The 16,729-nt window shown below is 40.6% G+C and overlaps 1 protein-coding gene and 1 long non-coding RNA gene across 18 annotated transcripts in view; one reads left to right on the top strand and one right to left on the bottom strand.

The window, feature by feature from the left end:
* Positions 1–9,431, bottom strand: part of LOC127952784 (uncharacterized) — a 169,796-nt gene extending 160,365 nt beyond the window's left edge. Inside the window, exon 1 of the long non-coding RNA XR_008153052.1 lies at positions 9,295–9,431. This is a non-coding gene — a long non-coding RNA (uncharacterized LOC127952784). The remainder of the gene's footprint in view (positions 1–9,294) is intronic.
* LOC127952757 (gastrula zinc finger protein XlCGF57.1-like) overlaps positions 1–11,043 on the top strand; it is a 179,293-nt gene extending 168,250 nt beyond the window's left edge. For 16 of the 17 annotated variants that reach the window (XM_052551460.1, XM_052551463.1, XM_052551468.1 and 13 more), the window contains one exon: positions 9,047–11,043. In XM_052551460.1, the coding sequence (XP_052407420.1) occupies positions 9,047–10,959 (1,913 nt within the window). In that variant the 3' untranslated portion in view covers positions 10,960–11,043. The remainder of the gene's footprint in view (positions 1–9,046) is intronic. The other variant, XM_052551470.1, reaches the window with a different exon arrangement.
* Positions 11,044–16,729: the final 5,686 nt, after the last annotated feature.

Below are 16,729 nucleotides of genomic sequence, written 5' to 3'. Positions count from 1 at the left end.
TTATTAAATTGATCCAAAACTGTCTCATTTCTAAGTAGGGTGATGATCCCCTTGCGGTATAGCTTTGGTTACAATATCAAATTCTTTTCTTGGGGGCTGGAAATTAAATTTACAGGTGAAGTCGTCATAAGTTAAAATTTGATTTGAGTTATTTAATAATTGGGATACCAGTAGAATATCATGTTTAAACCAGTTTTCTATAAAGAGAGTCTTGTTTCTATATACGATGTTCATGTTGTTCGATATAAAACATTTGTGAGGGGAGAAATTGTGTTTGTATAGAAGAGACCAACAAGTTAGAGCCTGTTTATGGAAGTTGGATAGTTTTACTGGCATTCTGTTGATGGAGTATGGGGATTGAAGCAAGAATGTAATTTTACCAAGTTTTTCAAAAATAAAGTTTGGCACAATATTCCATAAACTGTTTGGATTTTTCAAAAATCTTTTAATCCAATTTATTTTTAATATCTGATTGAAGAGCGAGAAGTCAATTACCGATAAACCTCCCTCTTCAAGTCTAAGGTATAATTATCTTCTTGGCTCAAATTCTCTTTCGGTAAGTTTGTTGATTAGGGTGTGTCACATTTTTCTTTTTGTTTGCCAACATCTTGCCATAACTTGAGCAGGTTCCTCTAATTTTATATTTGAGAAGTTCCCACGATGTCCCAAAATTATTCCCTTTTCTAGCAGCCTCCCACTGTTCTGAGATAAGTTGTTCTATTTTCATTTTTAGCTCTTCATGAAATAGTAAATAATTATTTAATTTCCAGTAACCGCTAGCAAATCTCCCTCTTTGTTCCTTGCTAACCTGAATAGCTAAAGAAGTGGCCTCATGGTCTGTTAGAACAGCCGGAGAAGCAGTGCACGACTCCATGGAAGGCTCTAAATCAGCCGAAATCAACCAAAAATCTATCCTGGATTGTAATTTGTGGTTATTATTGCTCCAAGTGTATGTTTTCAACAACGTATTTTTTTTCCTCCATATATCAATTAGATCCTGCCTATTTGTAAAGTCAATTAACTTTTTTGAATTTGGAGGACGTTTTGGTGGGTACCTGTCTAATTGGTTATCCATAACCATATTAAAATCACCGCCCAAAATTACTGCTGAGTGTTTGGATCTGTGAGTCAACCAAATGTCCTCTTCCCCATTGACTCTTCCATAACTTTTCGTCCTCTTTACATGAATGAGTTTCTTGGATGAAAATAATATCAGCATTGTAGTTCTTACCAAAAATAAAGATGGCTTTTCTTTTAACAATGTTTTGTAGTCCTCTGGCATTTAAAGAAAGTAATTTCTTCAACTGTTAAAGAACAATTCTCTTTATGAGAGAAAAAACAACCTGAGCAATAACAGCTTCGGTCTCTTTAAAGTGAGGTTGGAACATTTAAAGTAAATACAGAGTGCTTCTGTTCTTTCCAAATTACTAACTGGGTTAATATAAAATATAAATATTATATTACAAAACCCTGAAAGAGGATGGAAATTAACCATATATGCAGATATAGCCTTCAGATATAGACTTCATCCCTCGTTGTGCGGAAGGCAAAGAGGATAATCACAGAGCGAGGGTGTGTGTTACTGGCGTCCCTCCTTCCAATTCGGTGCACGACATCGATGGCTTGATTCATATTTTGGTTGAGGGCTATTTGCTGACAAATGTCTATTGCCTTTCTTTTTACATTTTCCTCCCTTTCCTCTGGTAGCCCATATAGCCTTAAAGCCCATCTCCGCCTGTATCTTTCAGTCTCAGTCAGACGAATTTCCATGTTTTTTATAGTTTTTTCATGACCGCTGAAGAGCTCAGATAACTTTGTTTTCATTTTTCAGATCTTCAATTTCAGCGAAGGCAAAATTAATGGAAGTTTTCAGCTCTTCGATGCCTGACTTGTCTCTTACCATCAGCTCTCTGGTTAACTGCAGCCAGGATGTTAGCCTGAACAACCTCTAGAGACAAGTCGCTTTTTTCTTTCCTTTTTACCTTTAAAGCAGGGCTGGAAGAGGGGCTCTCAACCGGGGTTACAACCTCCGAATCCGTTAAGGGGTGGTCATCGTCAAATTCCATTTTCCCGCCATTCTTCTCTTTTTGGCTAACGACGTAGTCGTGGTCCGTTAGCTTCAGCTCTTCAGCTCTGCCTTTACGTTACTGTTTCCTATTTTGGTTTTGTTCTGACATAATGTGGTGTAAAAATTTCACCGACAACAATAATGTAGTTCCAACGTAGTTAAAAGCCAAGTTGGGAGGCAAAAAGACCGTTATTAATCAAGCCGCTCTGTGGTTGCGACTGAGCACTGCTCCGCCATTACCGGAATTCCCCAAAAATGCCCAGGTTCTGTTCTGCTAGTAGTAATTCACCTGTGTCAGTCTGAGCCGGAAAGAGAAATGATTAGTTCATCTTTCGGGTTGTTCGTTCTTTTGTCCCGTGACGTGACAGCATTGGCTAGAGTAATTAGTTAATTTACAACCTTCCTTACAAATGGGTCCATAGTATTTATTATTATTTTTATTTTTTATTATAATTATTATTTACTCTTAAAGTTATGTGATGCATTTCTGGTTTCAAATTGTTGCTTTTCATTTCTGTCATGATACTTTTCCATAACACTGAATGTGGTAATAAAGAGTTGGTTATGCTTTAAATTTTGCCCATATGATAGCGAAATCACTTTTGTTTGTTTGTTTTTATATTTTTTTACAGTGGATTCTAATCTTCAAAAATGACCTTGTTGTATGATTTATGTCTTTTGAGTTCACCCTTCAGATTAGACTACAGAACTGTAGTGTTACTGGTTTAGGATTCAAAATGATATTTGCTTTTAATTTATGTCATTATGTCCTTTTTGAGCAATCATCTTATTCATATATTAGACCAATTTGTCAAGTCTGCCTAGGAAATGCCATTTTAATTTTATTAATTTTATTTAAATTTTTAAAAATGAAAAAACTAGGCTATAAATACTTTATATTGTAGGCTTGTATTATTATATAGCCTAGTGTTTATTTGATAGACATTCAAAAATAATAAATATTTTATTTATAGCAGGGTTTTATTTATTTATAAAATAACACACCACAGATCCTGGAGAAACTGTAACAAAAACACAGTGACAGAAATGTCAGAAATAGCGCATGGGTCTGTCACGTGATTAAGGAACAAGTCAAACCCGACTCAAAGACCTGAAAGATGAACTAATCAGTTCTCTTTCCGGCTCAGACTAGTGTTGGGTGATATGGTCAATATCTTTCAAATCGTCATATCAGCCCGTGAGATCGACGAAACACAATATTATTGTGCATGGGTGGAGCAAGAGAGACTCTTTGTTCTTGTCGTAGCATGACTATTTGGTGTTTTAAACTGCGCAGGTGCGCGAGAGAGAGAGCCTATGGAATCACCAATAATCGAAAAAACATACTTTCAAACATACTGATAAGCTCTCGTTCAATATAAAAATACTGTATTTAAAACCGCTAGTTCATTTATAGTCGGATGCAACTGTCATATAGCGTGTCCTGTGACAAATTTGCTGCATCTGAGCACGGAAGTTATCAGTCTAAATGTTCTGCAAAATCAGTCAATGGTGAAAATCAATAGTAGATTTAAAGTCCACCATTTTAACACTAATATTGGACATAAACGAACACGTTACATATAAAGTATTCAAAACATGTAAGTTGATATATTTGGAGTAAAGTTGAATTGAACTGATGCATCAGTCATACATCGCTCCGGACCGTGCGCCTCATGACGAGACAGACGCACCGCCACAGAAACAAGAATGAGATGCTTTCTAAAATAACTGTGACATTAAACTCAGTTAGTGAGGGCTCTTTAAAATACTGCACATATATAGGCCGTTCAGATTACTTGTTAAAGTTTGATGAAATACATTATATCTGCAGACGATGTATGTCTGTTTGTGGATGAAGACTTTGTAACGGCCAAAACTCTGTATTTTGCATGCATCACATTATAGTGGGGTGTTCATGAATATAATAACAAGGCGACAGAGCGATCTTATCATGCATAGTGATTCTCAAGTCCTTCTACGTCATCACCACATAGTGTGTGTTATAAGTGATCAGTCTTTAAGAGAAGGACTACGTGAGAACCACTATGGATGATAAGTTCGCTCTGTCGCCTTGTTATTATTTCGTCTTATTTGTAACTCCAAGAAAGAGTTAATCTCTCATGTTTGAGAAGAGCAAGTTGTCGTGTACCAGCCATTAACTGTGTGGGACACCAACTCCTCGTTTTCTGTCTCTTTCATTTCATGGATTTAACAAGTCAAAGTGGACCACTTCAGCGACTACAGGCTCTAATCCTCCTGCGTTCGCTGTGTGTGTTTTTGTGTGTGTGTGTGTGTGTGTGTGTGTGTAAAATGCGGTGCTGAAGTGAAATAGCTGGGCAGTTTGATAGCAGAATTATAATGAGCCACCAAATAAAAATAGTAGTTATTATAATTTAATACATTAATAGGAGATTGAGCCTAATATCGTCTTGATTATCGACAGAGAAATCTGCTTATGTCTATCTCTGACGATCGTCGATACACGATACTATCATCTATCGGCACAACCCTAGCTCGGACTGCATTGGTTTAGTGCAGAGCCATGCTCTTGTTTAGCGTATGGGTCTGTCACATGATTAAGGAAGGACTTGAACCCGAAGACTTGTTAGACAAGAGGTGAGGTGAGCTTATTACAGACTGAAGACACGGGTAAAGAATGAATTAATCTTTTCTGTATCTTATAGAATTTTAGTTTTTTATTGTTTGTAGTGTGATCAACGTCTGCATAAGTACTAGATATGCTGGGTAAGTAACACGTAACATTGTTATTATATTTTGCTAAAACTAATGAAATGACTCGAAAATAGATTTGTTCATTTTACTGAACGAGACTCAAAAGTCAGAGTCGGTAAAATGATCCGAACTTCCCATCACTAGATGGAAGCAGTTCACTGACTGCGCAGCACAGTCACAAGCGTCACAGTTACGTCGGGGATCATTTTATTTCTAATCCAATAGTGTTATTGGAAAATATTGCAATTGTGTTTTAAAATACAACGAGCACCACAAAACCATTTAAGAAGCATTCACTTCGATGGGTAAACAGTCAACAAAGTAAATGACCTCAGACGGACGGCCGAGCAAATATAGCTGTTCATCTAAAAAATGTTTGTACACAGTAAAACACTTAGGGTTGTTTTTTTTTACCTAACCGTTGGGTTACACATATTGGGTCAATGTGTTAGGTTATCTTAAAATTTGTTGGGTCATTTTTTTTCGTCGTTGGGTTATTTTTAGTTATAACCCAACTGTTGGGTTAAATATGTTTCCCGATTCACTCCTGTTCAAATTTTAACGGTCCAGTCAGAGACTCAGGCGTGGACATCAGCGGCACCCTGCATGATTATGAAGGGTAAGTAACTGTTAATATAATCGTATGATGTATATAACTGTTATAACATTAAGTAATGTCTGATACATTAATTATTATTTTTTATACGTTAAAAAAGTTTTAATTTCCTTTAGTCCGTTTGTTTCCCCGAGAGCATCAGATCGATTGTAAATGAATGCTATTCCTGTTTGTTCGCCAGCATTAATGCATTAAAAGATTAGCTGCAAAACTTTTTAGACAAGTTTTACTTATTTTATACTTCAATTTTCTGTTATAAAAGATAAAAACCCAGACGAAAGAAAAGAGTGCAGTCGTGAGGCAATCTGCTTTTTCAGCGAAAATTTATAACAGTGCCCTAAATTTACATAACGTTACACCTACAACCAACCTTCAAGAGGGGAGCGTAAAACAAAATCAATATTCGTCTTACACACCAGCACTAATTAATTGTACAGTAAAAGTGTTTTTATGCTTTATTCATATTGAATATTATGCATCTATCAGAATACCCTATAATTACAGCAGTTTCTCTTATGAAACTAGATTGATTGAAATGTTTTTTTTTTTAAATGTGTTGTATTAAATGTTTATACTTTGCAACAATATAATTTCTGCATGTTTATTTAAACATTTCAAGGTAAGTAACCTATTTAAATTAATGATACATAAGTTTTCAATTTTACTTATACCTTTGACTTCCAAAAATTATGAAAAAGGACAAATGAGGTGAAATAAGTGTATTGTTGCATTCCATCCAACAAAGCTTCCTTTCATTTACAGTGTACTTTTGTTCCTCCCTACAAGTCCAAATCAGTTAAAGGGTGGTAAAATTGACTCCCATTAACTGCAAATATTGCCACAAATTTTCTGGAGGGAATGAAAAGAGGTTTTGCCTGTCTCTTAGTGCAAATGATAGTAGATCCCCACAAAGACTGTAAAAATGTAAGCTTAGTTTTTTTTTTTACTTGTGCTTTCTTTGTACTTTTGTCATTTAAAGGCATTTCGTGCAGAAATTGTCTTTAAAACCCTTTCTGCCATCTGCATCTTTCATTGACATTCAACCTGTAAGTAAAAGCAACAATTAAAATTACAGTGCCCTGTGTGATCAAATCACCTTTATTTTGTATAAGCCACACGTTGTACAAAAGAAATTCTTGTGTGAATTATCACAATTCGCTATAACTTTTAATTCATTCATATTCACTAATTTGTAAAGTGAGTGTATCAATGAAATATCATCACAATGCATGTTAACTGAACTTTTTTTTTTTAATTCTTTTAAGGTTGGCACTAATTAGTGCTGTACATGAATCACAAATCCACATGTCCTGGTGCTTGGTGACAAGGAAAATCCTCAAGTTTTTATTATTTTAAACGGGAGGCGATGGAACAGGAGATGATACTACAAGCAGTCGATCTCTGTTTCAAACATTTCTTTGTATATGACATCTACTACCTAAAGCCCTCTGCTCCCATTTGAGAGTTTTTGTAACACACGGTGTTTAATAGTTCCTTCTTCACACTGTCTCCTCCTTAAAAACTTTGTGTTTATTAATCAGTGAAAAACTTTTATTTTATTGATCATCAATAGGTCTAGCAGCTAGTATATATTTTTTTATTATTATATGTTATGTTCATTTTATTTGAAAGTCGTAACATTCAGCTACTGGAGCAGTGGGCAGCTATAGATCCAGTGAGAGCAACTGGGGGTTCAGTGCCTTGCTCAAGGGCACTTCAGCCATGAGTATTGAGGGTGGAAGAGAGTGCTGTTCATTAACTCCCCACCACCTACAACTCCTGCCAGCACAGAGACTCAAACCTGCGACTTTTGGGTTACAGGTCCAACTCTAACCATTAGGCCACAGCTATGAACTGTATTTGTGCGTTTTGATATGAACATGAATTGATACATTTGTACATCTTGAAAATGTCAGTTGTATTTTTACACATCCTTGTACATTTAAATAAAATATTTTAAAATATTTTTATAAATGTGTTATTTGCATATTACAATTAAATTGCACCGTCCTAACTGATGGTGTACTGGAGCATCAGGGCAAATACAAACCCGATTCCATAAAAGTTGGGACACTGTACAAATTGTGAATAAAAACATTTGAAGTTTCAAATGTCAATATTTTATTCAGAATACAACATAGATGATATATCAAATGTTTAAACTAAGAAAATGTATCATTTTTATGGGGAAATAAGATAACACATCTTAAAAAAGTTGGGACAAGGCCATGTTTACCACTGTGTGGGATCCCCCCTTCTTTTAATAACAGTCTGCAAACGTCTGGGGACTGAGGAGACAAGTTTAGGAATAGGAGTGTTGTCCCATTCTTGTCTAATACAGGCTTATAGTTGCTCAACTGTCTTAGGTCTTCTTTGTCACATATTCCTCTTTATGATGCACCAAAGTTTTCTATGGGTGAAAGATTTGGACTGCAGTCTGGCCATTTCAGTACCCGGATCCTCCTTCTACTCAGCCATGATGTTGTAATTGATGCAGTATGTGGTCTGGCATTGTCATGTTGGAAAATGCAAGGTCTTCCCTGAAAGAGACGACGTCTGGATGGGAGCATATGTTGTTCTAGAACTTGGATATACCTTTCAGCATTGATGGGGCATTTCCAGATGTGTAAGCTGCCCATGGCACACGCACACTCATGCAACCCCATACCATCAGAGATGCAGGCTTCTGAACTGAGCGCTGATAACAACTTGGGTTGTCCTTTTCCTCTTTAGTCCGGATGATATGGCGTCCCAGTTTTCCAAAAAGAACTTTAAATTTTGATTCGTCTGACCACAGAACAGTTTTCCACTTTGCCACAGTCCATTTTTAATGAGCCTTGGCCCAGAGAAAACATCTGCGCATCTGGATCAAGTTTAGATATGGCTTATTTTTGGACCAATAGAGTTTTAGCCAGCAATGGCGAATGGCCAGCATTCCTGAGCCCATGTTATGATTTCCATTACAGTAGCATTCCTGTATGTGATGCAGTGCTAAGGGCCCGAAGATCACAGGCATCCAGTATGGTTTTCCGGCCTTGACCCTTACACACAGAGACTTTGGATGATATTATGCACTGTAGATTATAACTTCAATCTCTTTTAAATTTTTCTCTGAGAAACTCCTTTCTGATATTGCTCCACTATTTTTTGCCGCAGTATTGGGGGAATTGGTGATCCTCTGCCCATCTTGACTTCTGAGAGACCCTGCCACTCTGAGAGGCTCTTTTTATACCCAATCATGTTGCCAATTGACCTAATAAGTTGCAAATTGGTCCTCCAGCTGTTCCTTAATATGTACATTTAACTTTTGCGACCTCTTATCGCTACCTGTCCCAACTTTTTTGTAATGTGTAGCTCTCATGATATCCAAAATGAGCCTATATTTGGCATGTCATTTCAAAATGTCTTTTTTACTCACAATTTGTAGTGTCCCAACATTTTTGGAATCGGGTTTGTAATGTTATTAAAAATAATAATCCAATGATCGGCATACAGCGTTCAAATGAATCCATCAAAATGATCATACTTATTGCTAATGTGTCAGTGTTCCCATTTTCCCTTTATATTTGGTCTTTTTGGCATTTTGAATGATTTAATGAAAATTATTATTGTTTTATTTCATTTAGACCTGATGGAAGGGATCAAGGAGATAGAAGAAGTGATTGAAGCAAAGAAGAAACATCATGACATCGAAACTGATGAAACATCCTTGAGTCCCTCGTGGGAAACAAGACCCGAAATATGCTTAATTTGCCCTCAGTGTGGAGAGATTTTCACATGTGAAGAAAATCTTAATCTTCACATAAAATGTAAAAGGGAAATGAAGCCGTACGCATGTGATCTCTGCGAGAAGACTTTCAGTCAAAAAGCAAACCTTGCCACACACAAGAAAATCCACACTGACGAGAAGCCACACGCTTGTGATCTCTGCGAGAAGACTTTCAGTCAAAAAGCATACCTTGCCAGACACAAGAAAATCCACACTGACGAGAAGCCACATGCATGTGATCTCTGCGAGAAGACTTTCAGTCAAAAAGCAAACCTTGCCAGACACAAGAAAATCCACACTGGAGAGAAGCCACATGCATGTGATCACTGTGGGAAGACTTTCAGTAAAAAAGCAAACCTTGCCAGTCACAAGAAAATCCACACTGGAGAGAAGCCACACACATGTCATCACTGTGGGAAGAAGTTCAGAATTAAAGAAAACCTGAATATTCACATGAAAATCCACACTGGAGAGATGCCGTACATGTGTGATCAGTGCGGGAGGAAATTCAGACAAAAAGGAAACCTCAATATACACATGAGAATCCACGCTGGAGAGAGTAAAACCACTGAAGATAAACCGCACACATGCAGTCAGTGTGGCAAGAGATTCAGAGAAAAACACCGCCTCAATCAACACATGAAAATCCACACTGACGAGAAGCCACACACATGTCATCACTGTGGGAAGAAGTTCAGAAATACAGGAAATCTGAATATTCACATGAAAATCCACACTGGAGAGAAGCCATTCATGTGTGATCAGTGCGGGAGGAAGTTCATACATAGAGGAAACCTCAATGCACACATGAGAATCCACGCTGGAGAGAGTTTAGATAAACCGCACACATGCAGTCAGTGTGGAAAGAGATTCAGACAAAAACACCTCCTCGATCAACACATGAGAAACCACACTGAAGAGAACCCACACACATGTGATCTCTGTGGGAAGAAGTTCAGAAATACAGGAAACCTGAATGATCACATGAAAATCCACACTGGAGAGAAGCCACACACATGTCATCACTGTGGGAAGAAGTTCAGAAATACAGGAAACCTGAATATTCACATGAAAATCCACACCGGAGAGATGCCGTACACGTGTGATCATTGCGGGAGGAAGTTCAGACATAAAGGAAGCCTCAATATACACATGAGAATCCACGCTGGAGAGGGTGAAGACAAACCGCACACATGCAGTCAGTGTGGAAAGAGATTCGGACAAAAACACCGCCTCGATCAACACATGAGAATCCACACTGGAGAGAAACCGCACTCGTGTGATCACTGCGGGAAGAAGTTCACACGAAAACAGCTACTTAATGATCATATAAAGATCCACACAGGAGAAAACCTGCACACCTGTGGACAGTGCGGGAAGAGTTTCAGAATCTTAAGTGTTTTCAAATTACATCTGCTCCATCATTCTAGAGACAGGATCTATAACTGTGACCAGTGCAGTAAAAGGTTTTTTAGGCCAGATAACCTGAGGCACCACATGAAAACCCATTCAGAGGAGAGGCCTTACGTGTGTTATTTGTGTGCAAAGAGCTTTAAATATATGGATTGTTTAAAAAAACACCTGAAAAGACACAGCGGTGTGAAGGATCATACTTGCTCTGAGTGCGGAAAGAGTTTCTTTACACTTTCTGCACTGAAACAGCACCAGACCGTTCACACCGGAGAAAAACCTTACCAGTGTTCACACTGTGACAAGAGATTCAGTATTTTAGGAAACCTGAAAAGACATGAGAGTGTTCACACTAGCTAGAAGCCCTATCACTGCTAATCCTGTGAAGAGTTTCATCTGATTATCTTCTCTACTCAGTCATACGAATAAAACATGTTCAGATCTGGTGCTCTCAGGAGTCTTTGTAGCAACCTGTGTGTAGGCCTGTCATGATAACAATTTTTGCTGAACGATAAATTGTCCAAGAAATGATTGCGATAAACGATAATATCGTCATTCTAAGACTAGTTTCAACTAATATAATGATAATGGCATAAAAATGCAGGTACACCTTTTCAAAGATCAATAAACCTTTATTTTATGGCAGTTTCAGAGGGGGAAATACCAACATGTTGACTTTGTGTGGCTTAAAATTAATTAATTTTGTATGTTATATTATGTTTATATGCCAGTTAGGGATGCTTATATTGACTGTTTAACCGTTAACCGAAAGTAAACATTTGACCAATGAAGGAGCTCGATAAAGGGGCCATTTTACATACCACGTCTTTTTGTGTGCTCAATTTCGTTTTTTCAAATGCGGTATGCGCGCTCTAGTTAAAAACGTCTCAACTTTTCAGAATGCCGCAAGAGCGCACCAGCTCATGTGACAAGAACCAAACTTAATCAGCTTCTTTCAGGGTGAAAATACCCGTTGTTTTTGAAAAACGGGGTGCACCAAAACACTGCAGAGTTTTTTACTTTTCTTCGTAAATAAATCTTGTAGCAGAGTAACAGCAAGGGTTTTTCGGTGGTGGAAATCAATTACTAAAATGTCCTTGCTGTAATGGATATTGCAGCTGATGGATGCTTAGCAATGAAAGATGCGTCAGGAGGGCAACTGCACGAGCACTTTGGAATGGAGAACGCCCGCCTACAGATGTATTTAGCTGAGCAAGCCAAATGAAGCGAGCGAAAAGAAGGCCAATTTCGACAAAAATTGCAAAATCTGTTACTTGGTATTAAAATGAAGTACAATAGTTGTGCAAGTACAATGCTGTATCGCTTGCGACGCAAATGAAAGGTACTTCCCAAAGCTGGTCACTCTAGCGAGACATTCTCTCTTTGTTCCCGGGACATTACCTACCTGTTTGTGTGTGTGCATGGCTTCAGGAGAGCCACCCTACATTTGTGTTTTATTTTCTTTCTTATATTCATGAATTTATTGTCATTTTTGGTGTTTGTATATTTTATAATTATTTTACAAAATTTTGCTATTTTGTTATTTTTCTTCCACCATTATGATCTTGTGTTGAGCGGTTTCAAGGAATATAAGCTTAAGTAAGAGATAAGAGAATGTCTCCATTGAAGGTTTTTAAAGGGATCATACGAGGCTGATAAAAAGAACATTAGTTTGTGTATTTGGTGTAATGAAATGTTTATGTAGTTTAAGGTTAAAATTTTTATTTTCCTCATACTTCAGACTGTTGTCTCCTAAACCACGCTGATTTTCACAAGCGAGTGAAAAGTGAGGTGTGCTCCGATTGGCCAGCTATCTGGTGCATTGTGATTGGCTGAATACCTCAGGCATGTGACGCAAATGTTACGATAAGCTCTAGTCATGACGAAGCATCAGGACTGAAAATTAGTCACACAGAAATAAAGCATTATAAGTGAGTGAAGTGACATTCAGTCAAGTATGGTGACCCATACTCAGAATTTGTGCTCTGCATTTAACCCATCCGAAATGCACACACACAGAGCAGTGAACACACACACACACTGTGAGCACACACCCGGAGCAGTGGGCAGCCATTTATGCTGCGGCGCCCGGGGAGCAGTTGGGGGTTCGATGCCTTGCTCAAGGGCACCTAAGTCGTGGTATTGAAGGTGGAGAGAGAACTGTACATGCACTCCCCCCACCCACAATTCCATCCGGCCCGAGACTAGAACCCACAACCCTTCGATTGGGAGTCCAACCCTTTAACCATTAGGCCACGACTTCTATGAACATAGTCTGCTCTGCAGTCGAGTCTGTTTCTGTTTATTTGATCTCAACAGTAATCTATACATCACATTTAGAAAGAATGATAATTTCTGTTTATCAAGGATGCAAAAAAACTCAAGAAGGGTCTAGCTGCAGACTTGCACTTGCACTCTCAGACTTGCATTCTCAGACTTGCACTCCTAAGACACTTGTGCTTCTGCTAGCGACGTCACTTGCAGTCTTTATATTTTTTGTCATTTTTTTTTTTTTACTTTTTGTTTGAACCTATCAACATTTTACAACAACTTGCGAGGTTTATATGTGGAGCGGCTGATGACTCGCAGGTGTGGCCGCTCACCCTGTGATGAGTAGGTGCAGGTGTGTCTGCGCTGTTGCCAGGTTGACGCTGATGAGCGCTCGAGACACGTGTCACACTCCCAAAGCGTCATCCTATACCTCTGGAGCAGTGGGGAGATCGGGGAAGGGTGAGGGAGTGGAGCCTGACAGACCTGCAAAAGCTGACCACAGGCGGGAGAGACTGTCGGCGTTGGCCGTCCCCGCCCAATGTTGTAGGGTGAAGCTAAAGTCCTGGAGCGCCAGGAACCACCGTGTCACCCTGGCGTTGGTCTCCTTTGCCCGGGCCATTCACTGCAGGGGAGCGTGGTCCGTGAGGAGGGTGAAGTGGCGGCCGAGGAGGTAATAACGGAGCTCCAGGACTCCCCACTTGACGGCCAACGCTTCCCTCTCTACGGTGGCGTACCGCTGTTCTGCGGGGGTCAGCTTTCGACTGATGAACATCACCGGGTGTTCCTCACTGTCGTGACCCTGCAAAAAACAGCTCCCAACCCAGTGTCAGACGCGTTGGTTAACAACAGGAAGGGGCGGTTGAAGTCGGGGGTACGGAGGACCGGTTCCGTCATCAAGGCGGCCTTGATCATGAGAAACGCTGCTTCTGTTCCGGAGTTCTACACTACTTTCTCCAGCTGCCCCATCCTGGTCATGTCTGTCAGGGGAGAAGCTAAGGAGGGCAAGTTAGGGATGAAGCAGCGAAAATATCCCACCAACCCCAAAAAGGCCTGTACCTGTGTTTTAGAGGTGGGCCGCGGGAGGATAGTTGCCACCTTCTCCTGAGGTCGGATCAGGCCGCGACCCACCTGATATCCCAAATGCTTGGCCTTGTTTAGGGCCAGATGACACTTCTGGAGCCGTTCTAGATGGTCCTCCCAGGTCTCTGAGTGGATCACGACGTCGTCAAGGTAGGCCGCCACATAGGCCTGGTGTGGCCGAGGGAGGACGTCCATGAGCCGTTGGAAGGTGGCTAGGGCCCCGTGGAGGCCGAAGGGAAGGACCCGGTACTGCCAGTGGCCGCTTGGGGTGGAGAAGGCCGTCTTAGGTTTCGCCTGTTCCGTCAGTGGGACTTGCCAGTAGCCCTTGGAGAGATCAAGAGTTGATATGAACCGGTCCAGCAGCTTGTCGACGCGGGGCATCAGATGGCAATCAAACTAGGAGACCTCGTTCAGGCGGCGGAAGTCGTTACAGAAGCGTAGGGTGTCGTTGAGCTCCGGGACCATGACGATGGGGCTGGACCACGGGCTGCGCGATGTTTTGATCACCTCAGCATCTCCTATACCTCCTCCTAGATGGCCTCAAACATATGAAGGTACATTCACGTCATCATGGGCGGTCATCCTGGGCAGCAGCTGGGTTGCTTGGACACAGGGGTCAGGTAGCGGAGTTTGCGGGGCTGTGGTCAGGCGGAGCACGGCCAACTCTTGGTCGGTTTCCCTCTGCCGGGAGGCCATGTATTCCATGATTTGTTGCTGGTGGATGCTCACTTCGGTGAGTTGTTTTAGCAGCTCTTCCATCGTCAGGGGAGGAGTGCCACCTGGGGAACCAGAGAAGATTTGTCATGTAGAGACCGTGAAGGAAAAACAAACAAAGAAATCCAAACCAACTGACTTGTTGCACGCTGTGAGGAGTAGGGTTGTCGGTGTCCACTTCACTGTGTTGCCCGCATTCTCTTCCATTGTGGCAGGGTGAAGTAGAACACGACACGAGAAGGAGGGTAAGTTTCCCGAAGGGTGAATTTATTAAACATATCCGTGAGAGGTGGTTTGGGTGTTCGGTGCTCGACGTCCTGTCTTGAAAGTGCTCTAGTGCAGTGTGGGTCCGTGCTCTCCTGTGCCGTTGGGGCTTGCGGTTACACGCTGCTTTCTAGGGCAGAAGGAAAAGACAATGTTAGCTGATTCTCGTGGAGACATCTCTCACCTCTGTGCCCACTTGCGAGGTTTATATGTGGAGTGGCTGATGACACGCAGGTGTGGCCGCTCAGCCCGTGATGAGTAGGCGCAGGTGTGTCTGCGCCGTTGCCAGGGCAACACTGAAGTGCGCTCAGGGCACTTGTCACAGTATATACAGACCAGCAAATATGAATGTGCATTATGAAATGCATTAAGTGATTTTAAATTGATCAACTCTGTACAGGCAAGCAGACGAGTACAGAACGCAGTGCGTTAAATTGTACATTAAACGTTTTCCTCCTATAGAAAATCATTATAAATAAAACATAATGTAGGTTAATGGACAAAGACAGTGATATAAACGAGTTGTAGGCAGTTTATTCTATATGGAAAAATGTTTAACGCGAAACTTTGCATGTGTAGCCTGTGAGTTCGAGGCATTCTATGTTGCCCTCTCTCTTTTCCCTCTTTCACTGCTTCCGATCGCTTTCACTCCCTCTCGGGTTGCTATGGTACCTAATGTGGGTGGGAGTGGTCAGAAATTGGGAACAGGCAGGTTTATAGGCACCTGGGGTCCTCATGCCGGGAGCGATACATTGTAGTTAGCTGCTAACATGTCAGAGTGCAACAGTGCTTCGGGGTGCTGTTTGTAGCGCAAGGTATGTCCAAACAATGTGTTGTATGATTAATTATTATTTGGGTTCAGTGCACTGAGCGAGATCTTATTGTTTTGATGGGTTAAGGGGCTGCAGAGTGCTTGCCAACGGCGCTATTGTTTGTGTGTGTGCACTCTTTCGAAACAACATGTTTGGAATGCCTAGACTGACGAGCGCAGAGGAGTGCTCCGTGACCTTGGGGAGATTGTGACGTACCGGAACACTGTCTGTTCACCCAATCGCTAGATTGTAGGCAGGTATGTGATGGCAATGATTATTATGTGTTTGGTTAAATGTGTAATGCAGTTGTGTGTTTCATGATCTTTGCTGAAAGGGGTAAGGGTAGAGGACTTTATCTCTCAGTAATGTTATCGGTGTGGGTGCGTGTGTTTTATAGCTATATGTAATAGACTGACTTATTATGAATTTTAGGGGGGCATGGAGCTGTTAACTGAGTTTTCCTTGTTTGTTTGTATTTTAAGGGGCTGCCACAATCCGATTGTCGGCTGCTGTTCTCTCGAATGTGTGTAAATGTGTATGAATGTACAGGTGCTGTGTTTTTTTTTTGTTAGGCACGTTTCCGATTCGTTTATTTTTATTTTATTTTTTTTCTCCCGCTACCCGGTGGTTTGTAAAAGATTGATGTTAGTGAACTGATTGTGACCACCGGCTAGCGGTTTCCTTTTTTTCTGTTGTTGTTTTGTTCCTTCCCCCTCCCTATTCATAGTCTTGGGGTGGATTGGGCCCATAGGATAGACAGGCTTATTAGGTTATAGTCTGGTTTCCTTAGTGTTTCACCCATTTTGAACTGATGTGTGCAGTGTAGTGCTGTGATGTGTGTATCAAGTGGCATGATTGCTGTGGTTATGTAGGCTGAGTTTGTAGTGTTGGTTCTACCATAAGAGTGGTGTGCTTTAGTTCACTTGTGGTATTGAAACCTAGGCTTGGTCCAGCTTTTTATTTACTGATAACCAAAAGCGACTGAATTT

Source organism: Carassius gibelio, chromosome B3 (genome assembly GCF_023724105.1).
Source record: "Carassius gibelio isolate Cgi1373 ecotype wild population from Czech Republic chromosome B3, carGib1.2-hapl.c, whole genome shotgun sequence".
Classification (NCBI taxonomy): domain Eukaryota; kingdom Metazoa; phylum Chordata; class Actinopteri; order Cypriniformes; family Cyprinidae; genus Carassius; species Carassius gibelio.
This window is presented reverse-complemented; position numbering and strand designations above follow the sequence as displayed.